This window comes from Nematolebias whitei, chromosome 18 (assembly GCF_014905685.2).
Source record: "Nematolebias whitei isolate Nwh7 chromosome 18, NemWhi1, whole genome shotgun sequence".
NCBI lineage: Eukaryota > Metazoa > Chordata > Actinopteri > Cyprinodontiformes > Rivulidae > Nematolebias > Nematolebias whitei.
In genome coordinates, this window is record NC_056515.1 from 18244584 (window position 1) to 18270968 (window position 26385).

The window sequence follows — 26385 nt, forward strand, 5'->3', positions numbered from 1 at the left end:
CAAAAAGGTACAACACATTTGTACAGTTCACCACGTTCTATTGTGAACAGAGGTTTATGAAGTTTGCAAACCTTTGCATTGGTTTTATTTACTCAAAATGTTTTGCTACCACTCACAGGAAACTGCAAGAGTGCAGTGAGGAGTATCTGGAGTGTGGTTGAACGACTCAGCTACAGCCACAAAATCTTAAGTTTATAAAACTGACTTTTATTTTTTTTAAGTTAATCGGTTGTAGATGTGCACTCAACGATGAGTTTCCCTAAAGTCTGTCCAGCAGTTCATCAAACGCTTGCACCTTTGACAGGTGATAATTAGCCCCTTCCTGTTAAACCCCACTGACCTTCTGACATGCCAGTGGAACAGTTGTGTGTGATTTCATTTCCAGATCAGAGGTCTGACTGCCAAAGTAAATTGAACAGAACGTTCCTCACAGACTCCAACATGGCTGTTTGGACTTAAAAATGATAGTTGCAGTAAAAGGTTGTTTCACATTCTCAATGAAGTCATCTCCCACGCAGTACAACCTCTGCAAGTGAACTTCTCACCTCAATGTTTCACGGTTGTTCCGAGTTGTTTTACAATTAGTAACGAACTTTACCTTCAGAAAGGGGCACACCATTATGATTTAATGCCCACAGCATATATAAACTTGTTAAAAGACCATGGATTTAAAATGACCCTGAATCAAAAATAATGTGACCACTCACAAGAGAATGCATTTCATATCAATCATTTAATTCAATTATTTATATATAATACAAGTCAGAAATGCAGCGGCATCTCACAAAACACAAAATCAAGACAAGCTATTTAAAAATAAAAGCTTAATTGTGCTAAATCTCAGTGGCATTAAAAACAGTGCATAGCTCGTATCTGCAGACGTCTAACAAGAACAAAGACGGCTCTTTGGTCAGGAGAAAAAGTTCAACAAGTCATTAATGTGTGGAAAGAAAGGTGTGGTGCTCCAGAAACATGTTTTTTAATTATTATTATCATTATTAATGACTGAGGCAAGAAAAAGCTGACGTAACATTCACAAAAATGGTCAGTATTCAGCGCATCCAGTATGAGTTCATTACTTTAAGACAAACCGAAAGAAAAGGGGAAACAATAAAAACTGGATATGTAGAGGATGTAGTAGAGCTTTTAGTGACACATTCAGTGTGCAGAGCTCAGAGTCTTTGGGGTCTGGTGGGAGTTGTAACCCTCACGTTTCCTTCACTGTAAACAGTGGACTTCTGCTTAATCTCCGACGATGGCTGCTCCCCTTCAGCTGCGACAGACCCCCCACTATTGTTTGAGGAGAGCCGAAGCTGCCTCCTTCATACAAGACACGGACTTCTGGATGTCTTCATCCGTCTGTTTGATGGTGACCACCACTCTGATGCTGAAGACAAACAGGACACGGTGAATTATGAAAGGAGCAACTTGCGGATTACACGGACTCATGTTTGAACTCTGGTTTTTGTGGTTTTAAGCAAGTATTCATTGAGCAGAATGAAAACAATGGCTGATGATCTTTATATTTAAAAATCAGTTCAAGTTGATCAAAGCACTTCACACTTAAAGCAAACTAAATGGAATTAAACTTACAAAATGATATATAAACAATTTCACAGATATAAAAAACAAGGGGTGGTCTGATGCCAGTTTTTATCAAACCAAGTACAAGTACAGTTTATCGCAGGGGATCTGTACCCTGAAGAACCCACGATAAGTGAAAAACCACCAAGTAGGAATAGTGAAAAAGTTTTTTTATTTCAGTAATTGCATTCAAAATGTGAAACTTGTATATTATATTCATTCATTACATACAGACTGATATATTTCAAATGTTTCTTTTAATGTTGAGGATCGAGGATAATCAGGATAATCACTGTGAAAAATCACATGTGGCTGCTGATCCGCTTCATGTTGCTGCTGATCCGCTTCATGTTGCTGCTGATCCGCTTCACGTTGCTGCTGATCCGCTTCACGTTGCTGCTGATCCGCTTCATGTGGCTGCTTATCCGCTTCATGTTGCTGCTGATCCGCTTCATGTTGCTGCTGATCCGCTTCACGTTGCTGCTTATCCGTTTCATGTTGATGTGTTCATTTGTGCTCATCTGCTCACACAGACTCATGTTCGTGCTGCTGTTCGATGTATTGTTTTTATGTTATTAGTGCTTAGTGTTTTATTTAGTTGATGTTTTTCTTAGTTCATATCTTTGTTCTTATTACTGTTTTTCTTTTACATTTTATTGTTGGATGTAACTGGGACCCTGTGTACATAATCTCGTTCCACCACATGTACCACATGAGATGCGGATGACAAATCTCTGACATGGGCACCGGCGACCCCCGTGACCCAAAATGGAATAAACGGGTAAAGAAAATGGATGGATGGATGGATAGATAGTTCTGTAGGCTACACAATCATGGGGAAGACTACTGACTTGACAGTTGTCCAAAAGACGACCATTGACACGTTGCACAAGGAATTCAAACAGGAATGCCACTGTCAAGGAAATAACAGAATGGGCTCAGGAATACTTCCAGAAAGCATTGTCAGTGAACACAATCCACCGTGCCATCCGCCGTTGCCAGCTGAAACTCTACAGTGCAAAGAGGAAGCCATTTCTAAGCAAGCTCCACAAGCTCAGACGTTTGCACTGGGCCAGGGGTCATTTAAAATGGAGTGTGGCAAAATGGAAGACTGTTCTGTGGTCAGATGAGTCATGATTTGAAGTTCTTTATGGAACACTGGGACGCCATGTCATCCGGACCAGAGAGGACAAGGATAGCCCAAGTTGTTATCAACGCTCCGTTCAGAAGCCTGCATCACTGATGGTATGGGGTTGCATGAGCGCTTGTGGCATGGGCAGCTTGCATGTCTGGAAAGGCACCATTAATGCAGAGAACTATGTTCAGGTTCTAGAACAACATATGCTCCCATCTAGACGTCATCTCTTTCAGGGAAGACCCTGCATTTTTCAACACCATAATGCCAGACCACATTCTGCAGCAATCACAACATCATGGCTACGTAGGAGAAGGATCCGGGTACTGAAATGGCCAGCCTGCAGTCCAGATCTTTCACCTATAGAGAACATTTGGCGCATCATAAAGAGGAAGGTGCGACAAAGAAGGCCCAAGACGATTGAACAGAGGCCTGTATTAGACATGAATGGGAGAGCATTCCTATTTCTAAACTTGAGAAACTGGTCTCCTCTGTCCCCAGACGTCTGAGTGTTGTAAGAAGAAGGGGGGATGCCACACAGTGGTAAAAATGGACTTGTCCCAACTTTTTTGGGATTTGTTGACGCCATGAAATTTGGAAACAGATTTTTCCTTTAAAATGATACATTCTCTCAGTTTAAACTTTTGATCTGTGATTTGTGTTCTATTCTGAATAAAATATTAGATGTTGGCACCTCCACATCATTGCATTCAGTTTTTATTCACAATTTGTTTAGTGTCCCAACTTTTTTGGAATCTGGTTTGTATTAAGCCGCAAACGTGAAGAAATGTGCAGCACGTCAAAAACTGACTGGTATATTTTACACATTATAATTCATCAGGAAGTACTTGTATATTGTCTGATACTCAAACAGAAAGCTAAAAAAGATGAGTGAACCTTGATGGTAGGCTCAGCTTTATGCTTCATGCTAGATCTTGGAACATCCCATACCCTGCTCAGACATGACATTAAAGTCCTTCTGCAGCATCAAATTTTAGTTCCCTGCTCTGCGTACCCCGTCACACACTGAGCTGTCAGCAGAACAGCAAACATTCAGCTGTCTGACAGCAGGCGTGACGTTTGTAACATTACAGCGCAGAGAGGAACACAGAGCTCTGTCTGAGCAAAGACCGAGGCCCTAACCTGTAAATCTGCTGCAGTAAGACCTCCGACGGTGCAGTCCGCCGCTTCCTACACAGCTCCACAAACGTGTTTAACATGAGACACAGCACCGATTCAGGTGATGGACACAGAGCATTTCACGATGCAGTGACCACAGAGAGTACAATCAGCTCTGAAATTATTATTATTATGAGCCATTCAGGTAAGAACTCATCAGTTCGATCTGTTCCTACATCGTTCAGGATGGCTGGTCTCACTGGGCTGCAACTGGTGGCAACAAATTGCTAATGGCATTTGCAACAGAGTTTCTAAAACGTCTCGAAATGTTTCCATGGGGGGTGGGGTTCCAATTTTTAGTGTACAAGTTGCAGTGTTTCACTTCCATATTGCCGATTCATTGGAAAGGTTTTCAAGATGAATTTTCTTTCAACTTAGAGCTGGTGTGGTCTTGGATCCCGCTCAGCTGAATTTTTCTCATTCTAGTGATAGAGACGTGTTTTTTTGGTGATTTGTTTGCAGACTCATGGCAAAGTTTAGTTTCAGTAGGGGTTCATGCAAACATGTCAAGGTTGCAACTGAACATTCCCATCTTTTCTTGCAATTTTGTATTTTCTACTAGTCCTCCGCAGTTGCAGCCCAGTGAGAGACTAGTTCTAAACACAGATGTGGATTAAAGAGGGGCTGCCTCATTATCAACAGTCTGTAGACAATATGGAGCCGAGTGCCCTGGACCAGCATTCAGGGAACTCTGTCTAGTCAGGACTAACAAAAGCATGAACCTTTTCCAGGCCTGACAGGAAGATGTGGTTTGACCACAACAACTCTGACTTGGAGAAAGCTCCATTTAACAGCAGCACTCATCAGTTTATCCACCGTCAAGAGCCAGTCAAAAGAAATCTCTGCAGCTAAGTGACTGGGAGGAGCTGGAGGACCGTGATTATGCAGATAAATTTAGACATACATGGACTAAAATGGAGGAGAGCCAATAAAATGTATCACCTGAAAGGTAGAGCCTCTTACCTGGGAGGGGGTAGGAATCTCTCTTCTTTTTCCAGATACCGAGCGAGAGTCAGAGCCACATTTCTTTCCAAACACTAAAACGCCAAAGACATGAAAACTTAGATGCAGATCTTTCATGGCGTTATCTCACCAATGATTCAAGCACATCGTCAAAATATAATGATGATGTAGTTTTCAGAGCATAAACTTAGTAACGTTCCAAAGACAGAGCAGGGATTGGTTTAGTTTTCCACGTCCTCATAAAGTTAATGCTGCAGACAGATGCTGGAAAACTGTTCTCAACAAACCCCAGGGTTAGATGTTTACAGACCAAAGGACTGCTAAGCTCCAGTCCTAGTTTTGTATTACTTATGTCATCATCTATGGCATGACACAAGCCCACATGTTTAGCCGACTCAAACAAGACTTACATAATCTACAATGGAGCGGAGCAGCTGCATGTCGGAGACTCTGGAGCCTGAACTTCTCTCCAGTTGTAAATGAAGCGCCGGTCCACACGGGACTCCTACTAATTTCAGACCTGGAATCCTGTTGCACAGAACCACAAACCAGGACACATTTAAACACGGTGCAACCTAAAAACAAGTTTGAAGACCTTTTTATTGTTTAAATTCTTGTCGTCTCAGATTTTCTTCTACACAAATGACATTTTTAGTGTCACAAATAAAATGGGAGTGTGTAACTTTGTTAGATGAATAAAATATGATGGTTAGATAAACCGAGCTCATGGAGAAAAGGGCAGAAACAAGATTTATTCTTCTTCTGCTGCCTTTCGTTTTATGTTTTGATTGTATATTTTTTTTTGTTTTCTATTGTATATAGTTATTTTGTTTTAATGAAATGAATACATTTCTAAATAAATAAAAGACCTGAAGACTTACTGCAAAAAGTATTGACTTTAGGGAATAAGTAGTTATACACAGGTTTTTTAAATACATTTTGAATCTTTAGCCATGTTGTATAAATTGCACCATACAACCCCTCCCCCACAAATTCCTTCAAAATCCAAAACTAAGATAAAACGGAGAGAATGCTCAACGGTTCTGTGAAATGGCTGCACAGACCAGTCCGTCTTTCTCTCCTCACAGAGGACGACAACCGCTTCCCGCTCAGATGTGAGTTTTCAGACAAAGTGGGGCGAGTGGGACCAAAAGAGGCGTGGAGCAGAACTCTGCTCGGCTGAAGCAGGACCTCCTTGTGTCAATTACAAAAGATTAAATTCACTTCACGGATCAAAGTTCGTGCTCAATAATCCAGGTTTAAAAAAAAAAAATCTAACAAAGTTAATCAGGTCGTCTAGATGGTTTCTTTTTTTTGTTGAGATGTTTCATCCTTCATCCAAAGGACTTCTTCAGTCCGAGGAGCTTGCTCTCACTTTAGCGAACCTCTTTGTGGTTAATATTTTTTTTAACTACAAAGTTGCTGTGCATCATCATAGATCTACCCCCTGTAATACATGTGCTTGTTGTTTAATCCCACAAGTGGGTGGCTGCACACCAATATCACATGTTCATCACATCATGGAGCCGCAGCACCGCAGATTACTCATTCATATCAGCCCGAGGTGGGCCGTCTTCAACCCCCCTCGCTGCCATGGACCATTCTGCAGACACACAGGGGTGACCAGAACACGTCTCAGTCTCGGACTGAGGCGTGCTGTGAAAGAGCCTCAAGACAAGGTGGACACTCTTGTAACCCACTTTGGAACTACTCCACCCTTAATTATTCTCTTCAGTTTCATCTGAATCCCAACGCCAGCCTGGACTTACCCCTGCAGAGCCTTGTAAACATGCTCGCACTTTTCTCTGAGGACCAAGAAAATACCTACAGAGCAGGAGACAGAAGACAAAGGTCTAAAAATAAAATCGCATTCTGTTCAGTTTATTTATAAAGCTCCAAGTCACAACAGAACACAACATTCATACATATAAAAATAATAAGTTCATAACATTAATGATCTGAGGAGCAGACTGCTTCGAGTCGAACTTCTCAACAAGTTCGGACAGAGCCCTTTAAGGAGCAGCCTGTCTCGAGGATCTCCACCAGTGAGGACAACAAACAGTGAACTTAGCAAAAACCAGATCCGGTACCTGGATCCTCCTCCATTATGTTTAGCGCCTCAATGGCAGCAGCGGCCAGCATCGGAGGCAGGGAGGCAGAGAAGCAGTATCCTTGGCCTGACAGGCGCTAAAAAAAAACCACAGGACAAGTTTTAACTACATCAAACATGGTACTAATTATTTATCACTAATAATTTGAGACACTCTTACAGAGTTCTGGTTTATTACCTTTGGTCTTTAAACTGTTTTTGAACATTTTCCAATAAAAACTAAATTACTCATTTATCAACATAAATACAATATTAGATTATAAGAGTGTCCTATTTTAAAGCAGCAGCAGCTACATCACTAAAATGAGATGTGGCAGCTGTACATTTGTTCTCATGCACACCGACGGCAGCAGGAAGCACAAACTTTGACCAAGAACATGAAGACAATGATCTGAATATAGGATTTACATAAGGTTCTCGTGAAAAGTTAATTCATATTTACCGTAGACCGGCGGATTAACGACTCCTGCTGACATTAGAGCTAACTACTAGCACTGCAGGGCTTGCAGCCTTCGTTACGTTCATGTATTAATTTAATTAAGACAAGAGTACAGCATACGGGAAATTATACGCCCATCAGCAAACTATTATACAACAATGCAACAATGGCCTGGACACACAAAGACCTTGCACGACCTTGAGGCTAGATGATGAAAGGATGCAATATGCCGTCTAAACGTACACATGTGTATAGTTTGGTTAAATTGGTTTGAGTGGATCAGAGGTTATGGTCTGGACAAGAGAACGTTTATGGGCGTACAGACGGAGACTATTCGTGGATCTCAACAAATTACGGTAGAACATCGAGAAAAAGATCCAATTTTTGTCGCTCATTTCAGAAAGTGAAACTCGTATATTACATAGATTCATCACACATCGAGTCAAATATGTCGAGGTTTGAATTCTTCTCATTTTGATGATTATGGCTTTCAAATAATGAAAAACGAAAATTAAGCCATAATCATCAAAATTACAAGAAATAAAGGCTTGAAATATTTCACTATACGAGTTTCACTTTCTGAAATGAGCGACAAAAAATATTGAACTTTTTCAAGATATTCCAATTATTTTAGATGCTCATGTAATGTCTGCCTTTAGACGGGCAAACAAAAAGCACATTCTACATGATTTAATTTGATTATTGTTTCCTACAACTATAAACCTATTTAGTTTAATTTCTCAGAAAATGCTGTTTTCATGGCAGCTTTCGAGTCGTAATCTGTGAAAACTGAAACACAGTCTGACCTGGTTGATGACCAATCTTTGGCTCACCTTCCCATCCACTATGAGGAGGTGCTATTTATAAGACTGAGTTTGTTGCAGCTCCTCAGACTGACCAAGTGTTTTGGATGAAAGACGAAACGTTTCAACAAGAAGAATCTGTCCAGAGGACCCGACTTCCTACCTGGATTATTACCAGTAAGCATGCATCAGGAGACCCAGTCAAACACTACATTCACCTGATGGTCGATGACAAACGAGCGTCCGCAGCAGAAGCCACCGATGGAGGCCACGGCGTTCTCCATGTTGGCACTGATGAGGTCAATATCATCAACCTGCACAGAGCAGCCAAGTGTTGAGGAATACCACATTAAATTATAATGAGAGCAAATATTAAAGATTTAAACACTACAAATATTAACATTTAGCATATTTAGACTATAAGTGTAAAACTTCTAATTAATTTTATTAGATCGTGCGGTTATAGATTAAAAACTGTAGACGAGAGGCGTTTAGCTTATCGCCTCCAAATAGATACAAATGAATACGTGGCAAACATTGGAGTGTGTTTTGTGTGGTCCGTTTCACTTTTCTCTTTTTAAAAAGATGAATAAACTCACATCGACCCCGAAGTGCTCAGTGACTCCCCTGCCATTGTCTCCCAACACACCAAAAGACATGCTCTCCTCCAGAAAAATCCGCACTTTGTATTTGTACTTGAGCTTCACCTGGAGAAAAAGAAAAGCAGACCGGTCGCAACAGAAAGACACAAGATAAATATGGCATCCCTGCAGGAAAAATTAAATCAGATGCAGCGACACTCGGGAGTCTCCAGTCCAACTTGTAAAGGTTTTGTTATAAACCATCAGCTCTGCAGCTGACAATCCAGCGCTTGTTGACAAACAGGAACTACTTGACCTTGAGCAGCAGAGGTTCACAGAAGTGCTTTGTGTTTGTCCAACAACCTATTTTAGTCTCAGACAACCAGATCTTCAAGGTTGGACAACCAAGTGACACCGACATGGATTAAAGTTTTCTGTCACCGAGACGGATTTACATGATCTGTAATAATGAAAAAGAGGGGGGGACTTGTGTTCTGTTGTGGTCTTGTTAAAGCTGTTTAACCTAATGATACAGGAATTAAAGTGATGCTGCTTTCAGCAAATAAACAGAACCAGAGCCACACAGTCTCAGAGCAGGCCGGGTCGTGATGTGGCCTGTGCTCCTGCAGGTGAGAGCCCCAATCAGTTTCTGTTCCATTTTCCAAGGAGAACACCCCACTACCCAGACAGGGGAGATACAGGTGATGCACCATCACCTCCACCCCACTGGAGCTTCTCTCTGCTGCTCACACCCACGCCCACCGTGACCCAGACAGCAGGACCCGCCCTGCACCGATTGGGTCAGACTGGGGCTCTGGTCCTCTTCACTGGTTGAAAGCAGCATCACTTTAATTCCTGCATTATATTAGGTTTAACAAGACCAAAACAAAACACGTTTTTCCCCTCATGTTTATTTTTTTTACAGATGACAGAAATCCATCGCAGCGGTGAAGAATTTTAATCCACGTTTTTAATATCACAAATATAAAATAAATGTGATCATTTTAAGAGGATAAGGACAAAATCATCATTAAATTGACATGACTGGACATCTTTTTGCTTTTACCAGCTCAGGGAGAGGACAGATGTCAGCAGTGTTGATGTACAGTCCCTCCACCACAATAAACTTCCTCGTTACTCGAGCTTTACGCGGATTCTGCAGCAAGAACAAACAACGAGCACGTTGGTTACAAAGAACACAAACGGGACAGCGCTGGACAAGAACCTGAAAGAAAGCAGGATTATAAAATGACAGGCTGCAGTTCCAACAGGCGTAAAGTACCACCTGACAGTCATAGTTACTCAACTCTGCAGCCCTGTACAGACCTTCTGGTCCTCCAGCTCCTGCTCCTTGAGCAGCCTCTCCAGATCCTCCATGTCATTGTGTTTAAAGTATTTGATGAAGCTACGGGAGGCCTGGAGTCCTTTTTGTATAGAGAAACAGGCTGCTTCATCCCTGAACACAAAACATCAGTTTACAATGTCGGCAGAGGCTGTTTGGAGCCAAGACAAAGTCAAAAAGTTGTTTTCTACAGAGCTCACTGTTCAACTTCCCTCCCAACATTCAGCAGAGACAGCACTCACACAAAGATGATGTCCCCCCTCTTGGAGTAGGCAGGGATCGCACTGGCAATAGTTGCAAAACCATACGAATAGATGATTGCCTCTTCCGTTTTCATGAACTTGGCAAGACGACTCTCCAGTTCCAGATGAACATCTGGGGGGGAGAAAAAAAACCCACAGAGTTACATGAAGATTTAATTTTCCACTGCGTGCTTCAGCTACACAAAGAATGATGGGTAACAGATCTGCAGCCACTTCAGTAAACGTTCACTTCCTGTTGGCAAATCCAACTTTTTATTAATACTCAAAAAGAGCAAAGAAACATAGTAACCCAATGGTGCACACTCAGTTTTAAAACTTATACCTCACAGTTTGTTTCCACACGTCTAATTAACAAAGTAAAATATTTTCTCTCACCAAAAGTCCCATAGAAACCTCTTGGACCACATGTGCCAACACCGTATTTTTTCAGTGACGCCAAAGCTTTTTCCTACAAGGAATGAAAACAAAGCAATGATGACAATTAATAATTAAAAAAATCTAATTAAAATATAAAAAAATATTTAAAAAAAATCACAACCTTAATGCGTTCGTTATCGAGCAGGCCCAGGAAGTTGAACGAGGCAAAGTTAATGCACTCTTTTCCGTTGATTATGATTTTGTGGCTCGGAGGTCTACGAGAAAAATAAATAAAATCATTAACACGGAGTTTAAAACCTAAATACACTGAGTTACAGTAATACCACTGACCCCGATTGTGAAAAGTTACATAAACGTACTTCAATGTGGATTGTTTAACTAGTCTTTACTGATAAATTTGATCCCTTAAAGGTTTTGATCTGGGACTTCTCTGCTCCTTTATTTACCCATGTTCACTTTCCAGAGCACCCAACACGCCAAGAATGACGGAAGACACAGAAAAATTTGACTTTTAATTAAAAGAAGCGACTGAGTAGGTGAGGTGAGCAGCAGCTTGTTCAGGAAGCATCAACAGATGATACTAATCAGGTTAGTTTTCTACAAGGCTGAAAGCATAGAAAGAATCGTAGATGGGATTTGTTCGCAATTTAATATAGAAACCTAAGGAAGCAAGAAAATAATAAAAATAAAACTGAAAGTTTTCTAAAAGCAGCTCTCTGCTGCCCTCTTGTGTCCAACACGTCCAACAACTTTTTTTTTTCCAGGGCGGAGGAGAGCCAGTCAACTTTCTTGGTTGATTACTTCTCATTTTTTTAGTTGGTCAGTTCCAATTTCTCTCCCAAATCTGTTACGACATATTTTAATTGTTGATAAGATTTCCGGTATCTTAATGAATAATAATGCGTCTGATCTCGTCACACAGATGGAGAACTTGTACTTCGTCTTCTTTCAGCTGCTCCCCTCTTTAGGCGCCGCAGCAAGTGAACACAAAAGAGGACTTGACAATTGTTTTTAGATGGATGCCCTTCCTGATAAACCACCAAACACTGAGCTACCATAGCCGAGCAGAGGGCTGGCATGTGGGGGCACCCAGGGGAGCAGATGGGGGTTTAGGGGCCTTGCTTAAGGACCCACAATGGAGCAAATTATAGTAGAGGCAGGTGTGGGGGCTGCAACTTGCCCACACACCTTCTTATTATTACAGTATGGAGATCTGAACTGGGTCGGGGTTCAGGTTCTGCCTCAAGTGCAGACGTTCAAGTGTCTCAGGGTTTTGCTCATGAGCTGCTGCCCCTCCACATCAAGAGGAGACAGTTACTGTGCTTCAGACATCTGTTAAGGATGTCTCCTGGACGCCTCCATAGGGAGGTTTTAGGGGCAAGTCCAACTGGGAGGAGACTTCAAAAAGACCCAGGAGAGGCTGGGAACACCTTGGGGTCCTCCCAGAAGAGCTGGAAGAGGCAGCTGTGGAAAGACATGGCTGGGACTCTCTGCTTAAGCTGCTGTGTCCGTGACCCAACTCCAAAACAAGCAGAAGATAATAGATGGAAGGATGTGTTCAAACGGGTGACCTTTCGATCAAACTCAACTTCTCTAACCTCTGCACCACCACGCCCCACTAAACGCTGACCAAACGTGAGTCCATCTGCTAACAAGAAGCTGTGGATCACTCATTTGAAGGTCCCACGGGTCAACAGGTCTCTGCTGCAGGTCGATGACCCTGGAACTGTCCATCATGTCCCTCCTACACAAACACTGGAGACCAGCCCAACACACAACAAGAAGACTAACTACCAAACCACCGTAACTATCAGACATCAAGGCTCAGTCATCCAGGTAAAAAAATCCAACAACGTTCAGTCAGGTCGTCTGGACAGGTTCTTTTTTTGTTGGTAGTTAAAAGACGTCAATCAGGTCCTCCAACTATCAGACTAGGGCGCTGCGGAGCCGTTTCGTTTTGTTCACGGGCAGTTCATTGTCAATGCTGACTGACTGAATAAAGTTTGAAAAAATAAATAAATAAATCTCTGCAGAACGAGTTGAACAGAGCAGAGGCTGTTTTAAAATGAAATTTAAGTAAATTTTACAAATGACCGACGCAGAGAAAACTGTTCGACCCAAGTCCTCCAAAGTGTGGGAGAACTTCACAAAGATAAAAACTGAGAAACATGCAGCTTTGAAAATCACCGACACGACACGTGAGAACCACGGAGATAAACGTAAACATGTCGGAGTCACAAGGAGGAGGAAGGAGCTGCAGCTGATACATGTTTCACTCCCAACTCGTGTTGCAGGTGAGTCTCTACAATTTAACACTTTGTTCTGTTTCAAGAGAGAAAACGTAACGTCAGTCTCTCTTGTAGATGAAGCTGTTTGTTTGTTTGTTTATCTGATTAATGACGGTGATAGAGAACGTGTGTGTGACTTTTTATTTAATTTAATTGGTACAAGCAGTGTTTAAATGTGATTTATAAATAAATCTAACACAAAGATAATAATTTAATGATTAAGCTTCAACTTTTCATTTGCTGGCAAAGTCTGAAGACACTGCAGGTATGGCAGGATGAATTGCATTTAAACAGGAATTAAAGTAATTTATTACATCTACTCATATGTGTGTAATTAAGTAATTTATATGTGTGTGTGTGTGTTTAATTGCTCTTTTAGCTACTTTTGCCTGAACCTAACACTGTAAGTGAAACAAGGCATTTCTTGAGTTGCTGTAAATTATGATATAAAACATATTTACTGTCTCATTCCAGAAAACAACAACAAACAACAACAGCCTTCATGATGGACGGACATCATGGACACCACAGCAGCAGCTGTCTTCACTGAAACATCCTGAACATGATCGGCACTGACATGAGGCCTCTGTCGATGGTTGAAAACGAAGGCTTCACTACAATAATCCACACTTTTAATCCAGGTTACACTCTTCCCTCAAGGACACATTTTACAAAGTAGCTACATATTGTGCAGGTATAAAGACACATTTGTATATATTTTTGTGTACATTTATTTTTTTAAGCTATTTGACTAACTTTTATTTTTTATTATTCAATATTTTACTAACAGAATAGTCAAATAGAAACCTGTTTTTTGTGTGAATTGCTATGTCAATCAAATGTTCAATTTTGAAATAAAGGGGTGGAAATGAAAACTTTTTTTTTGCCGATTCATCGATTAATCAGAAAATAATCGACTGATTAATCGATTATTAAAATGCGCGTTGGTTGCAGCCCTATATCAGACCTAACATTGATAAACTGATGCATGGATTAAACCATTTACTTTTGCTAAGATGTCATTTGGGTCAAAGTTGTGTGTGTCCACAGAACTAGCAGGTTCCTGAAATAGCCAGGTGTGAAGATAGTTGAGACAAAATAAACAACAGTACGCATACAGAGAGCGTGTGTAAAAAATAACGTTATGTAAATGAGGAAAGTGTTTTGTGTTTTTACCCTGTAACTACATCATAGCTGAGGGGAGGATGGTCTTTGGAAACTGGAGGGACCAGTGGCTCTGGCTGCCATTCCTCAATCAGGTCCTCTTTTTCCTGTAACCATGTGACAGCTGTTGGGTAGCACATAAAACCCTCCTACGAGTTATTTCTCACAGCACTGTGCTACGATTACCTTCTCCGTCAGTTTGTACGTCTCATGAAGTTTGTAGGTCTTTGAGAAGAGCAGCCTGATGATCCACAGGATCAGAATCCCCTCCAGGATCAGGTGATACGCAGGAGCCTTGGAAAGACACATGCATAAAGTTTGATGTTCACGTGCGATGAAAATGTCTTAAGACTTATGGTTTAGAGAGCAGAGGGGTCTACAACAAGTTGAATTAAAACTTAGAGGTTTAGATCTACTAAACTGTCTAACTATAGCAACACACTTAACAAAACCTAATCCATCCCTGATTTGTTTAATGTGATCAGTTTTAAAAGTGTTTGACTGATGTTAAATAGCACTGTATTGTAAAATAACAGAAATAAAATTCATATTTTTAATTGTCATGTTAAAAGTCAGTCAGTGTGTAACATTTTTAGTTCTTGTATTTAGAGTAGGAATGGGGCCGATCCGATCCAGTATCGGTATACTCTAAACTTTATAAATAAATCACTGAATAAACTCTAATCTCCAGACCACACAACACAGCTGGTCTCACCACTGTCTTGTAAACTTTTCCTTTGACCTTCGATGACACCCTTTCGTTACAAATCACTCCTGAAACTTTTCTCCATCCACTCCATCCTGTCTGGACTCTCATTCACACACACGTACTCTGTCTTACTACGGCTGACTTTCATTCCTCTTCTTTCAGGTGCATACCTCCACCTCTCCAAGTTCTCTTCCACCTGTTCCCACCACAGATCATGTCATCTGCAAACATCATAGTCCACGGGGATTCCTGCCTGACCTCATCTGTTAGTCAGTCCATTACCAGAGCAAACAAAAAGGGGCTCAGAGTCGATCCTTGATGCACTCCCACCTCCACCTTGAAGCGATCTGTCACTCCTACAGCACATCTCACCACTGTCCTGTCCTCGTACATGTCCTGTACCAGTCTAACATACTTCTCTGCCACTCCAGATGTCCTCATGCAATACCACACCATCCTCCCTCGGTGCCCTGTCATATGCTTTTTATAAATCCACAAAGACACAACGGAGTTCTTTCTGACCCTCTCTGTACCTCTCCATCAGCATCCTCAAAGAAAAGATGGCATCTGTGGTGCTCTTTGCATGAAATCATACTGCTGCCAGTGCTCACAAACAGCCTCATCTACACCACGCCTCGCTCACCAACAGCTTCAATTCTTGCCTTATCTCAAGCTACTTGAAAATCCTTGATTCTTTTCCACAACTTCTCTTCCTAAAAAGCAAATAAATTGGTTATCTCAAAAGGTCAAGCTAAGCTGGTAATCTGTTGCAAAGTGAAATATAAGAAAGCATTAAACTCAAATCTCCCATTGAGGAGATTCCCCACCAACCAGGTCCACCTGATCCAAGCAGCATGTTCAAATCCATCTGCATTTACCAAGAAAGGCGTCCTCATATATCAATCTGTCACATTACGCCTAAGGAACGATACTTAATAGCAGCCTACAAAAGCTGCCTTGAGGATATAAATTAAGTAGCAAAGTCAGGATTGTAAGAAAATGACCCAGTAACAAATGGTTGACAAATGTAACGGTTGCACAAGGGGGAGACAATTGGACACACATGCAGTCAGAGGGAAGTGTCTCCCAAATAAGACAGAGGAAAAAATTCACAAAACTTATTTTTTAAATGATCTGTGAGATAAAAATCTAATTATTCAACAATTTCCGGTGACCGTCTTCGTTAGGAATGATTTTGTTATGTGAATGAGTGCGTTTTACTTCAAAAAGGTTACCGGTGAAAACTGCGTCACATCTAAAATGTTGCGTTTGTATCATTTATAATCTGTGAATGAATGAACAGGCGTTATCTTAAGCTTTTCAACAAATGTTAAGTTCGCTGAAACTTGACGTTTGAGGTGTCCAGGCTTCCGTAGTTCTTCAGTGGTACGAACACTGGAGCGGAACTGATGAGGAAACACATTTCGGCAGAACACCGACCGCGGTAAAGTGCGCGGTTGTCTTCGTGGGTTTCTACGAACTCGTCCACCATGTTCCCTCTAACTTCACATCGTTTTACGAATAAACAGTAAGAGGCACTGAAGCGGCTTCGTCAAGCGTTAACCGTGTCACAGACAGGAGGAAAACCGAGGAGGAACAAGTTCAACTCAAGAGTAATCTGTTAAACACTCCATGAGCGGCATTAATGTAAATATTTACAGTACCTACAACAAATTGAGATTTCAACACGTGTACTCTTCACCATAAAATCACAAGTGTTTCTAGTCGACTGGGTAGATGAACAGAGAAAGATTACCTCATAAAAAGCTTGAACCATTTCCACCAGAACCCACTGCTGCCCGGACGCCATGGTCTCTTCCTGAAACCTGTTCTTCTTCTCGTCAAATCTCAGCTGGGAATGTTTTTAACTTGTTCTACCGCCCCCTGCTGGACATCCCGCCTCACTGCAGGCGTTCAGCGTTTTAGTCCATTACGTAAATCTGTGTCTTGACTCATTGCCATTGCTCCTTTCACCTCCTTATTTTTCACTAGTAACACAAATACATGGTCTTAAATAGTCCCTGTTATTACAACACAGTACTCTTCATTTCATTAAAAAAGTTATTTTACCTCCTGCTCCTTTTCATTCAACCTTTATTTAGACAGGTTAATCCCACTGAGCCTCGATGACTCATTTACAAGAGAGACCTGATTTCAACAAAGAATGATGACAACAATGGACAATAGCGACAACAATATACAATTATAAAAGATGGCAAAAACAGCTAGAATACAAGGTGAATGTAGAAAACTATAAACAGGAACATGTCTGCATTGGTCCTTGCCAGGAGTCCAACAGATTCTTAAAGCCACTTAGAGAGGTCAAGGTTGAAAGCTTCAGATCTTTTTGCAAGATATTCCAGAAAACAGGAGCGGAGTAGGAGAAGGCCCTTTTGCCTAGTTCAGTCCTCACTGAGGGAACACTGCAGGTAATAATGTCCTGAGAGCGCACTCCGTAGCTGCACTCACACAGAGACATGTAGGAGGAGATGTATGAAGGCAGCAGACCAAGAAGTGATTTAAAGATGAAAATGTACCAGTGAAGTCTGCATGAAGTTAATGATGACCAGTTAACCAGTGAATACAGGGTGCAGTGGTGGGTACGATAATCACAGCCAGTTATGAATCTTAGTGCACCATGATAGACAGCATCCAACATCTGCAGTGTGCTCGTAGGAGCATTCATGTAAATAATGTCACTGTAATCAATGGAGGGAAGGAAGGTCACAGAAACAAGGCATTTCCTAGCATTCAGGGTTAGACAGGATCTGTTTCTGAAAAAGAAACCCAGTTTAACTTTCAGTTTCTTTACCAAGTTTTCCACATGGAGCTTAAAAGAGAGCTGGGGGAGTGGTGGCGCAGAGGTTAGAGAGGTGGGCCTGTGATCCGAAGATCGCCGGTTCACGCCCCGGCCCCGACAACATCAAAATTGTGGGTGGGGTAGGTGAAACACCCACACTTGTCCCCACCCTCATTCGCCCCACTCTGGGCCCATGAGCAAGGCCCTTAACCCCACCATGTGCTCCCTAAACAGGTCTCTCTTGAAAATGAGTTCTCGCGGCTCAATGAGACTAACCTGGATAAATAAAGGCTAAATGAAAAAAAAAAAAAAGAAAAAAAAGAGAGATGTGAGTTGACCAAGATACCCAAATATTTATAGGAATCAACAAACTCAATCAGGACACCATTTGAGGATAAAATCGGAGGAAGAACTGCTGGGACCAACTTCCTGTTTGAAAAAAAAAAAACCATCCCTTTGATTTTATCAGCATTTAAGACAAGTTTGAGATGGAACAAATCAGACTGGATGATGTCAAATGCAGATTGCAAATGCTGGAAAGCCTTTTCAACTGTTTTAGCTCGACAATAAACAACTTTGTCATCAGCATAGAAATGCATGTATGCATCAAGGATGCTCTGACCTACATTAAATATGTAGATTGTAAAGAAGGTGGGGCCTAAGACCGAGCCTTGTGGTACACCATTGTTGACTGTTAAATAACTGGAGGAAGTGCCATTATGTTGAACACATTGCCTCCGGTCTGAAAGATAGTTAGAGAACCAACCAATGGTGTGTTCTGAGAAACCGATTTCTGAGAGTTTATGACACAAGATGTTATGATCCACAGTGTCAAAAGCTTTAGACAGGTCTAAGAAAAGTGCAGCACAATAATCCTTAGCATCCAGTGCTTCAACAACGTCATTAAGAACCTTCAGTGAAGCAGTGGTTGTGCTGTGTTGCTTCCTGAAACCAGATTGATGTGCAGGTAAGATGTTAAATGAGTCCAGGTAATTTTTGATTTGAGAGTTTATCAGTTTTTCCAGAACCTTGGCTAAAATGCAGAGTTTAGAGATTGGTCGATAGTTGTTCAGTGAGGTGGGGTCACCTCCCTTCAGCAAAGGAAGAACAAAGGCTGTTTTCCAAGCATCTGGAATGGAGTTTTGTCTTAAGATTAAAGATGTGGGACACAGGGACTGCGATGATGTGAGCGGCCAGCCTCCTGAACCTCAACTTCTGATATAGGTGATTCACCTTTTCGGCACTCTTCATCAATTATTTTTTATCTTTTTCTTTTGCCTTCGTTATCAGGAAATAATAAGATATATAGAAGTTACTTAACATATGCAGGATGAACAGCTTAGTTCTAAATAAGTTGGAATGTATAAAACCAGAATGTCTTGATTTGCAGTTCTCACAAAACTGTATTTTATTCACAATATAACAGATCAAACATATCAAATGTTTTACCTTCTTATCTAATAAGGCAATTTTGGATTTATTGGTAGCAACACAGCTGAAAAAAAGTTAGAATAGGGACAACAAAAGGCTTTAAATGTAAAAAAAAGTGCTTGTTATAATGACTTATAGGTTAACTGGCAACACATCAGTAAGAAGACTTGGTATAAAAAGAGCATTTTAGAGGCTGAATCTTGCAGAAGATGGGCAGAAGTTCACCAGTGTCAGAAAAGCTGCATCTAAAAATTGTGGAACATTTTCAGAATCATGGTCCTTAAAAAAATACTTTGAAAAGCCTGTCAGCTGTTCGTAATATCGTCAAAATATTTCAACAATCTGTAGAAATCTCTGAGACCAAAGGACAAGGCTGAAACTAAATATTTGATACTCGTGATCTTCTGGCCCTCAGGGGCCACAGCTTTTAAAACATTCTGTTATGGGCATCTCTGCATGAGCTTCTACAAACGATGCTTTGTAAACAGTTTCTTGAGTCATCCACAAATGCAGATTAAAGCTCTATTGTGTAAAAGCCATAAATAAACAGCATAGAGTAACTCAACCGTCTTCTCATTTAAAATGGACTGAGGTAAAGTGGAAAACTGTTTTTATCCAGACAAATCAACATTCAGTATTCATTTCTGAAACCAAGAATGCAATGCCATCTTTAATAAAGCAGAAAAAAAGCATCTAACAGACAGTTCAACAGCCTCCCTCTCTGATGGTATAGGGGTGCATTAGTGCTTAAGCAACTAACACATTTAGAAAGGCACCACCCTTGCAGTGGGATACACAACGTGCACTCCCATACAGCAAAGAAGATCCAGGACTGCTGAAGAGCTAGTTAAGAATGGATCAAGAAGTCCAGCAGCCGGTCCCATCAGATGTTTGCAGGCTGTTTTTAAAAGAAGGGATGTGTGAAAGCAGAGCAGGCCTCTCTGAGCGAGGGGTCATTACCTTCAGAAAGTTGATCTTTTCTTTCATACTCTGTAATGCTTTGCACATGGACATGAAACTGCCCTTTGTTTGGTCTCTGTAATTATTCTTTGCTTTTATGTTTGAAAAGCCGAAGCGTCTGGTGTCGTTAGCTCTACGAGCAGCATCTTCTTACATTGATGTGTGTTTTAATGAAACATTCAGAAAATGTTTGTTGCATCTACAACTGATTAATTTTTGGAGGCCCTCTAATTCAAGGTGGTCATCAACTTCAGCAAACACAAAAATGACTCAAACTCTACCATATACTGTATATATATATATATATAGGGAATGCTGGGTTTTTAATTTTTACATTATTCTTTTGAAGACAAATCTGTTCAGACTGACTGACTTGAGTTCATGGTAAATGATTGTTTTTATTAGTCTTGACTGAATTTTATTTTTGAATGTTCTTTGAATGGCTATCAAAAGTAAAGAGAAAGTATTCAGCACATTAGTTTGTTAATGGTAAAAAAAAAAACGAGCATTATATATATATATATATATATATAAAAGTGTTTAAGTTGGCTAATTGTGTTAAGTGTTTTAGAAAAACTAAATTGTAAACACTGTCACCGTTCAATGACTTATTTATTTTTTTAGTTTATTATTAACATTAGATGTAGGATCCTGTCTGGTTTCCATGGCGGCGCCAGAGACCAGGGTTTAACTCAGAGATGAGGGACAGACGCGGCCTGTGATTGGTGGAGCCGCGCGTGACGTCACGCCCAGTGTTTAAACGCAGCCTGGAGGATGAAGAGCTGCGGCTCCTCGGCGCAAACAGCTCCATGTTTTGGGACTTGTTTCCGGAGATCCTCGGAGGACTAATGATCCCATCATCAGTTGATCCATGAGCCCGGACCCGCCTCTCGTTATTCACGCATCAATCAGGTGAATATCACTTTTAGAAGTTTGTTTTTCTGCTTGTAATCTAAAGAGTAAAACTCAGAAAGTTGCCTATGATTCATCTGATGTTTATTAAAAATCCTGTCACACTTGACTGGATTAGTCCAAACCCAATTTTCACTGTGAGCTCACACTTACACTAACCAAAACATAAAGTAATTCAATTTTAATATATTTTTAATCATTTTTACTTTTAACTATTTACTTTACTTTGTCCAGTCTGGTCAGTTTTATTGCAGATTTAAACAGCAGGTTTTAAAATGAAAGTTTACTTAATTGTTTATATATGGTAAAACCAGGGGCGTAGCTATGAGGGGGGCTGGCTGGGCCAAGGCCACCGTCCTTCTAATAGAATGGTGTTTTAAATCAGACGTTGATGTGTTTAAATTTGATTAAAACTAAAGGTATTACATTCCTTAAAGAAATGCATATCGCCCGCCATCTTTCATAGTGTCATCTCGCTAAATGTGTTGAGGGGGACTCTCGGCTACTACCACACCAGACTTCAGTTACTGCTGTTTTTGTGTTGGCTAACGTTGATCAGCTTTGGGGATCTTAACTCGAGTTATTGAGTCGTAGATGTACACATGAATTTATTTGTTCAGTGAATTTATTTATTTTGCCTCTGTGAATAAGGTAAGAGTCCAACAACAGCTGTTTCAACATTTATTTTATCGTTTTAATTCAATTTTGTTTTAATAATCTACATTTTGTTCAAGCTACGTGATAGTTTGTGGTACAGTGCGTTTAACTGGATCCAGCTGTAAATTTACTGTTTCAAGTTTAATCTGTATTGAATAGAGTAGCTGTAAACTAGCGAATACCTAAAAAATAGCCATAACATTATGACCACAGACATATAAAGCCGGTGCCTTTTTATTCCTGTTACAAAACAATGTTTCTGCTGGAAAATCCTGCATCCATGGCATCACGTGGATGTTACTTTTGACACAATGTAAATATTCTTTTGCACACTTATGCTCCCTATATGTTAAACAACCTCCTACTGCAACCGAAGCATACTTTATGCTGTCAATAAATTATTATTAGGAATTAAAAACACCATGCAACATGGCTGAGTGTCGAATAAAGTCCTGAACGAAGCAGTTTGTGTGGATCAGTACAAAGTGAGCTACGGAGAATTTCTGTCCCTGTGGATTGTGAATGTCCACACTGACCTAACAAAGTGCCACGGGGATGTCCCAGTGTTTGTCTTTAGTATGCAGCAGCAACTGTGTCCAGTTTGTTATGTTCCACTAGGCCAGTACTCGTGTAAAAAGTCAGTTCAGGTCACAGAGATTTGGTTTTCTGACCACCATTATTGGATCAGGAAAGCAGCAGTTTTTGTCTCGGGTCCTTTCAGAGTGGTGAGGCTCAGAGAAACCAACATGGCCTAAGTCTAAAAATTATTTCTAAAGTCTTTCTAAGTGATTTTTGGTTTAATATTTATCAGTAATTACATGATCAGTCACAGAGGCAAAAAACTTAATCCAGGCTAGGCTAACGGCTAGCCAAACGAGCCTGATTTTGAATCGTTTTTCGGGCTTATAAACAACTTTCTTAAGTCAAGTGAACTTTATTCATAAAGCACATTTAAAACGTTTAACAAAGTGCTTAACAATAAAAATCAACGAGAGCAAAATTAATGGAAAAACAACACTAGTGATAGCACTGAAACATTAATTAAAAGCATTGAATAAAAACAAAACACAGAACAATAATTCTAATCAACCCACTGTGTGAAATACCAGAGAAAACAGATGTTTTTAGCAAAGCTTTAAAAACAGGAAGGGAGGTGGTCTGCCTCATGTTGGGGGCAGATGGTTCCAGAGTTTGGGACCATGACTGAAAAAGCCTGATCTCCTCAGAGCTTCAGTTTTGTTTGTGGAACAACCAAAAGCAGCTGATCGGATTATCTCAGGGCCCGAGAGGGAACAGGTTCCAGGAGTGGGTGCGAGGCCAATTAGGCACCTATAGGTCAGCAGGAGAATTTTAAACTATATTCTAGTATGCACAGGGAGCCAGTGAAGGGAGGACAAAACTGGTGAAATATGATCAAACCTATGAGTTCTGGTTAAGAGCCGAGCAGCAGCATTCTGGGCCTTCTTACAAACAACATAGCAACATACAGGTGTTAAAGAACAGCACATCAGCTAATATTAAACTTCTACACTTTTCCTTGATTAGTTTGTTGCTGTTTTCTCAGCCGAACAAGCGCAGGTGCTGATGATTATTACAAGAACATTAAACTAACGGCTAAGTTTGGTTTTGTTCTGTTCTTCAAAATCTATATTCTTCCACAAAAGTCCATGCTCAATAATCCACCATGTTGTCGTTGGCTAAGGATGCCACGTAGCACCTACCAAGATGGCGGCGTAACTTCAGGCTTTGTGAGCATATACTGCGCCGTGGTTGTTTATTGCAGTGTTTTTCTGTTTCGGGGGTGGAACTGCACCTTGTTGCTCCTGCAGCTGTTGGTGCTCGATGTGAATAACTGTGGAAAGTGAAAGTGACTGCTGTCTGAAACAGTGTTTTGTTTTTTTGTTGCTTTCAGCTGTTTTAACACGACAGCAGTCCACTTCAGTCTTTGCTGTGTTTGAACTAGCCGTTAGCTCGTTAGCCTTGTAGGACATATAAATACACTTTGTTTTTTCAAGCTGAGGTTGTTGCAAAGATCTTCTTACAGCAGGCGAGATATTAATTCATCACCACAAATCCTCACTTCAAAATTGCTGGAGCATCCCTCTAAATTAAAACGTCCAGTCAAACTTAAAGCAGTTTGTGTTTTCTTGACCGTCAGCAACACACAACCTGCCACTCAGACACAGTGGTGGACACTAACGAAGCACATTTACTTGAGTACTGTACTTAAGTACATTTTCTGAGTATCTTTACTTTACTTGAGTATTTGTGTTTTTGGGAACTTATGACTTTCGACTCCACTCCACTTAGCTTCTTGTTACTCGTTCCTTTTGGCTCAGCTTTGTAATCTGCTGTTGCAGCTTTTCTTTCCTTTAATGCAGTTGTCCAGTTGTTGATTCAGGTATAATACTAGATTAATCTGTGCAGAACTTTCATTGTTTTGTAAGCTTATATGTTAAGTATGGCAGTACTTTCAGTTTTCAGTGTTGCTGTTTCCTCTCCTGTGTTAAGTTGTTGCTGTCAGTATATGTACTTTTACACACAAACAATGCGCTGTATGAATACTGAAGCTGAGGAAAAGACTAAATGTGCATCATCTGTTAGGATTTCCATGACTTTACACAAACATGTAAAATGCAGGAAGATATTTGTAGTTTACAGTTTTTTTTGTGGTGTTAGAGTGGCTCTACGTGTCAATACATCATCAGGTGGTTTCAGAGTTACAAAGGTTCTGTAAAAATCACTCAAAACAATACAGCGATGTACTGATATTAGAAAATATAATTTGTACTTTTGAATACTTGAGTATTTTTTAAAATGCATTTTCTTTTGAATACTTAAGCATTTTCAAAAGTAAGCACTTCAGTGCTTTAACTTGAGTAAACTTTTGACTGAGCAACTTTTACTTCTAGTTGAATAAGCTTAGACCATGAGTATCAATACTTGTACTTGAATTACTAGAATTTAGTACTTTGTTCACCACTGCTCAGACGCTGGCTAACATTTGTCATCCGCACGGTTCAAATCAAATCCATGTTATGACTGATTCTGAACCAGCGGGTCCAATAATCAGTTGGGGTTGGACGCTAACATCTGTCAGAGTCAGCTGTGGGCCTACTTCACTGACTTCAGCTGTTTCGTCAGGCGAAGCAAATGTGTCTTGATGGGAAAGTGCTGCCTGTGTCCATGTCTTCCTCTAAAAACAAACTAAACTATGCCGCCATGATAAAACTGTTCCCAGAATGAAGAGAAAGGAAAATCATTTGAAGAATATCCATCTATTAGCTTCCGCTTGTTCAAGAGTCGGGTCGTGGGGGCAGCAGCTTGAGCAGGGAGGTCCAGACCGCTCTTTCCACAGCCTCCTCTTCCAGCTCTTCTGGGAGGACCCTAAGCTGTTCTGAAACCAGCTGAGAGATGCAGTCTCTCCAGTGTCCTGGGTCTTCCCCAGAGTCTCCTCCCAGTCAGACATGCCCAGAACACCTCCCTAGAGAGGCGTTAAGCAGGTGGTGAGATACAACAGGTGTGATGTTAGTTCGTCATCACGTCGCCACAAAGCCTCACTTCAAAATTGCTGGAACATCCCTTTAAATTAAAACCACCAGACAAACTTGTAGCAGATTTTCTTGGCTATCAGCTGTAAAACTATAACCTCCCACTCAGAGCTGGCTAACGCCCGTCATCTGCGTAGCTGAACTCCATGTTATGACTGTCGTTACGTCAACCCAGAATGCATCAGGGTCGTCCTCACTAGATGTTCGAACCACCTCAGCTGGGTCCTATTAAAGGAGTTAAAGAACATTAAGCTACTTCTGATAAGTAACTAACTTATTTTAAATTATTGGCTAAATGCAGGATTTATTAAAGGCCTAGCGTTCCTTAAGGATTGCATATAACCCGTCACCTTTCATGTGTGATTTAATATTGAGATCATGTCATGTTGTGTTTATGGAGTTGTTTTGGTTGAACTTTGTTATGAAAAGCCTGCGCTGTATTGTGAGATATAATGCTCTGAGGATTTATTGTAAATAAACTACTCTAGGCTACTACCACGTCGAATTTTAGCTCAATATCTGTAAAACTGACCGACTTACACCTGTTTTGTGTTGATTAATCTTCATTAGCTGTGGTGGCCATACTGAATTGGACTGACTCTAAAAGTTTATCGGTTTTAGACGTACGTCCATTGATTCCTTTCTGAAAGTTTCATTAAAATTTGTCAAGCGGTTCATGAGATATTTTGCTAACAGACAAACAGGGTTGGCACCAAAAGTTAAAGCTAGACTGCTAAGATAAAGATCTTACACACTTGGAGTATATATTGTGAATAACTCTCAGCTACTACCACACCAAACTTAAGCACAATATTTATAAAAATGACTGAATTATAGCCATTTATGTTTTTTCTCAAAGCATTGGTTGTGGCCAACTTAAATTGATTTAGCTCCATTTGTTGTTGTGCACTTATTGATTACTTTCTGTAAGTTTTTATTAACATTTGTTCAGTGGTTTTTGAGATATTGTGCTGACGACATCATAATGAGCGCTCGCACACGGGAAGAAACAGAAGTTGTCATTTCACAACTCGGCTGGTTCGGTTGTGCTTCAAACTTTGTGAACCTTTAGCCTGTCTTGAACGGTAAATAAAGTGTTCGCTGACAAAATGCAATTAATGAAATTGGGTCAGCTT

General features: G+C 40.6%; 1 protein-coding gene across 1 annotated transcript; it reads right to left on the reverse strand.

The window, feature by feature from the left end:
* Positions 1 to 721: 721 nt before the first annotated feature.
* sptlc1 (serine palmitoyltransferase, long chain base subunit 1) lies at positions 722 to 16773 on the reverse strand. Its single transcript, XM_037691863.1, has 15 exons — positions 16695 to 16773; positions 14416 to 14523; positions 14242 to 14336; positions 10938 to 11031; positions 10775 to 10847; positions 10379 to 10511; positions 10121 to 10250; positions 9861 to 9950; positions 8813 to 8920; positions 8432 to 8527; positions 6952 to 7048; positions 6631 to 6685; positions 5272 to 5389; positions 4862 to 4935; positions 722 to 1387 (listed from the first exon to the last, which is right to left on the reverse strand). The coding sequence occupies exons 1-15, from the start codon at positions 16746 to 16748 to the stop codon at positions 1291 to 1293; spliced, it is 1422 nt and encodes a 473-aa protein (XP_037547791.1). The 5' UTR covers positions 16749 to 16773; the 3' UTR covers positions 722 to 1290.
* Between the last annotated feature and the right edge of the window lie 9612 nt (positions 16774 to 26385).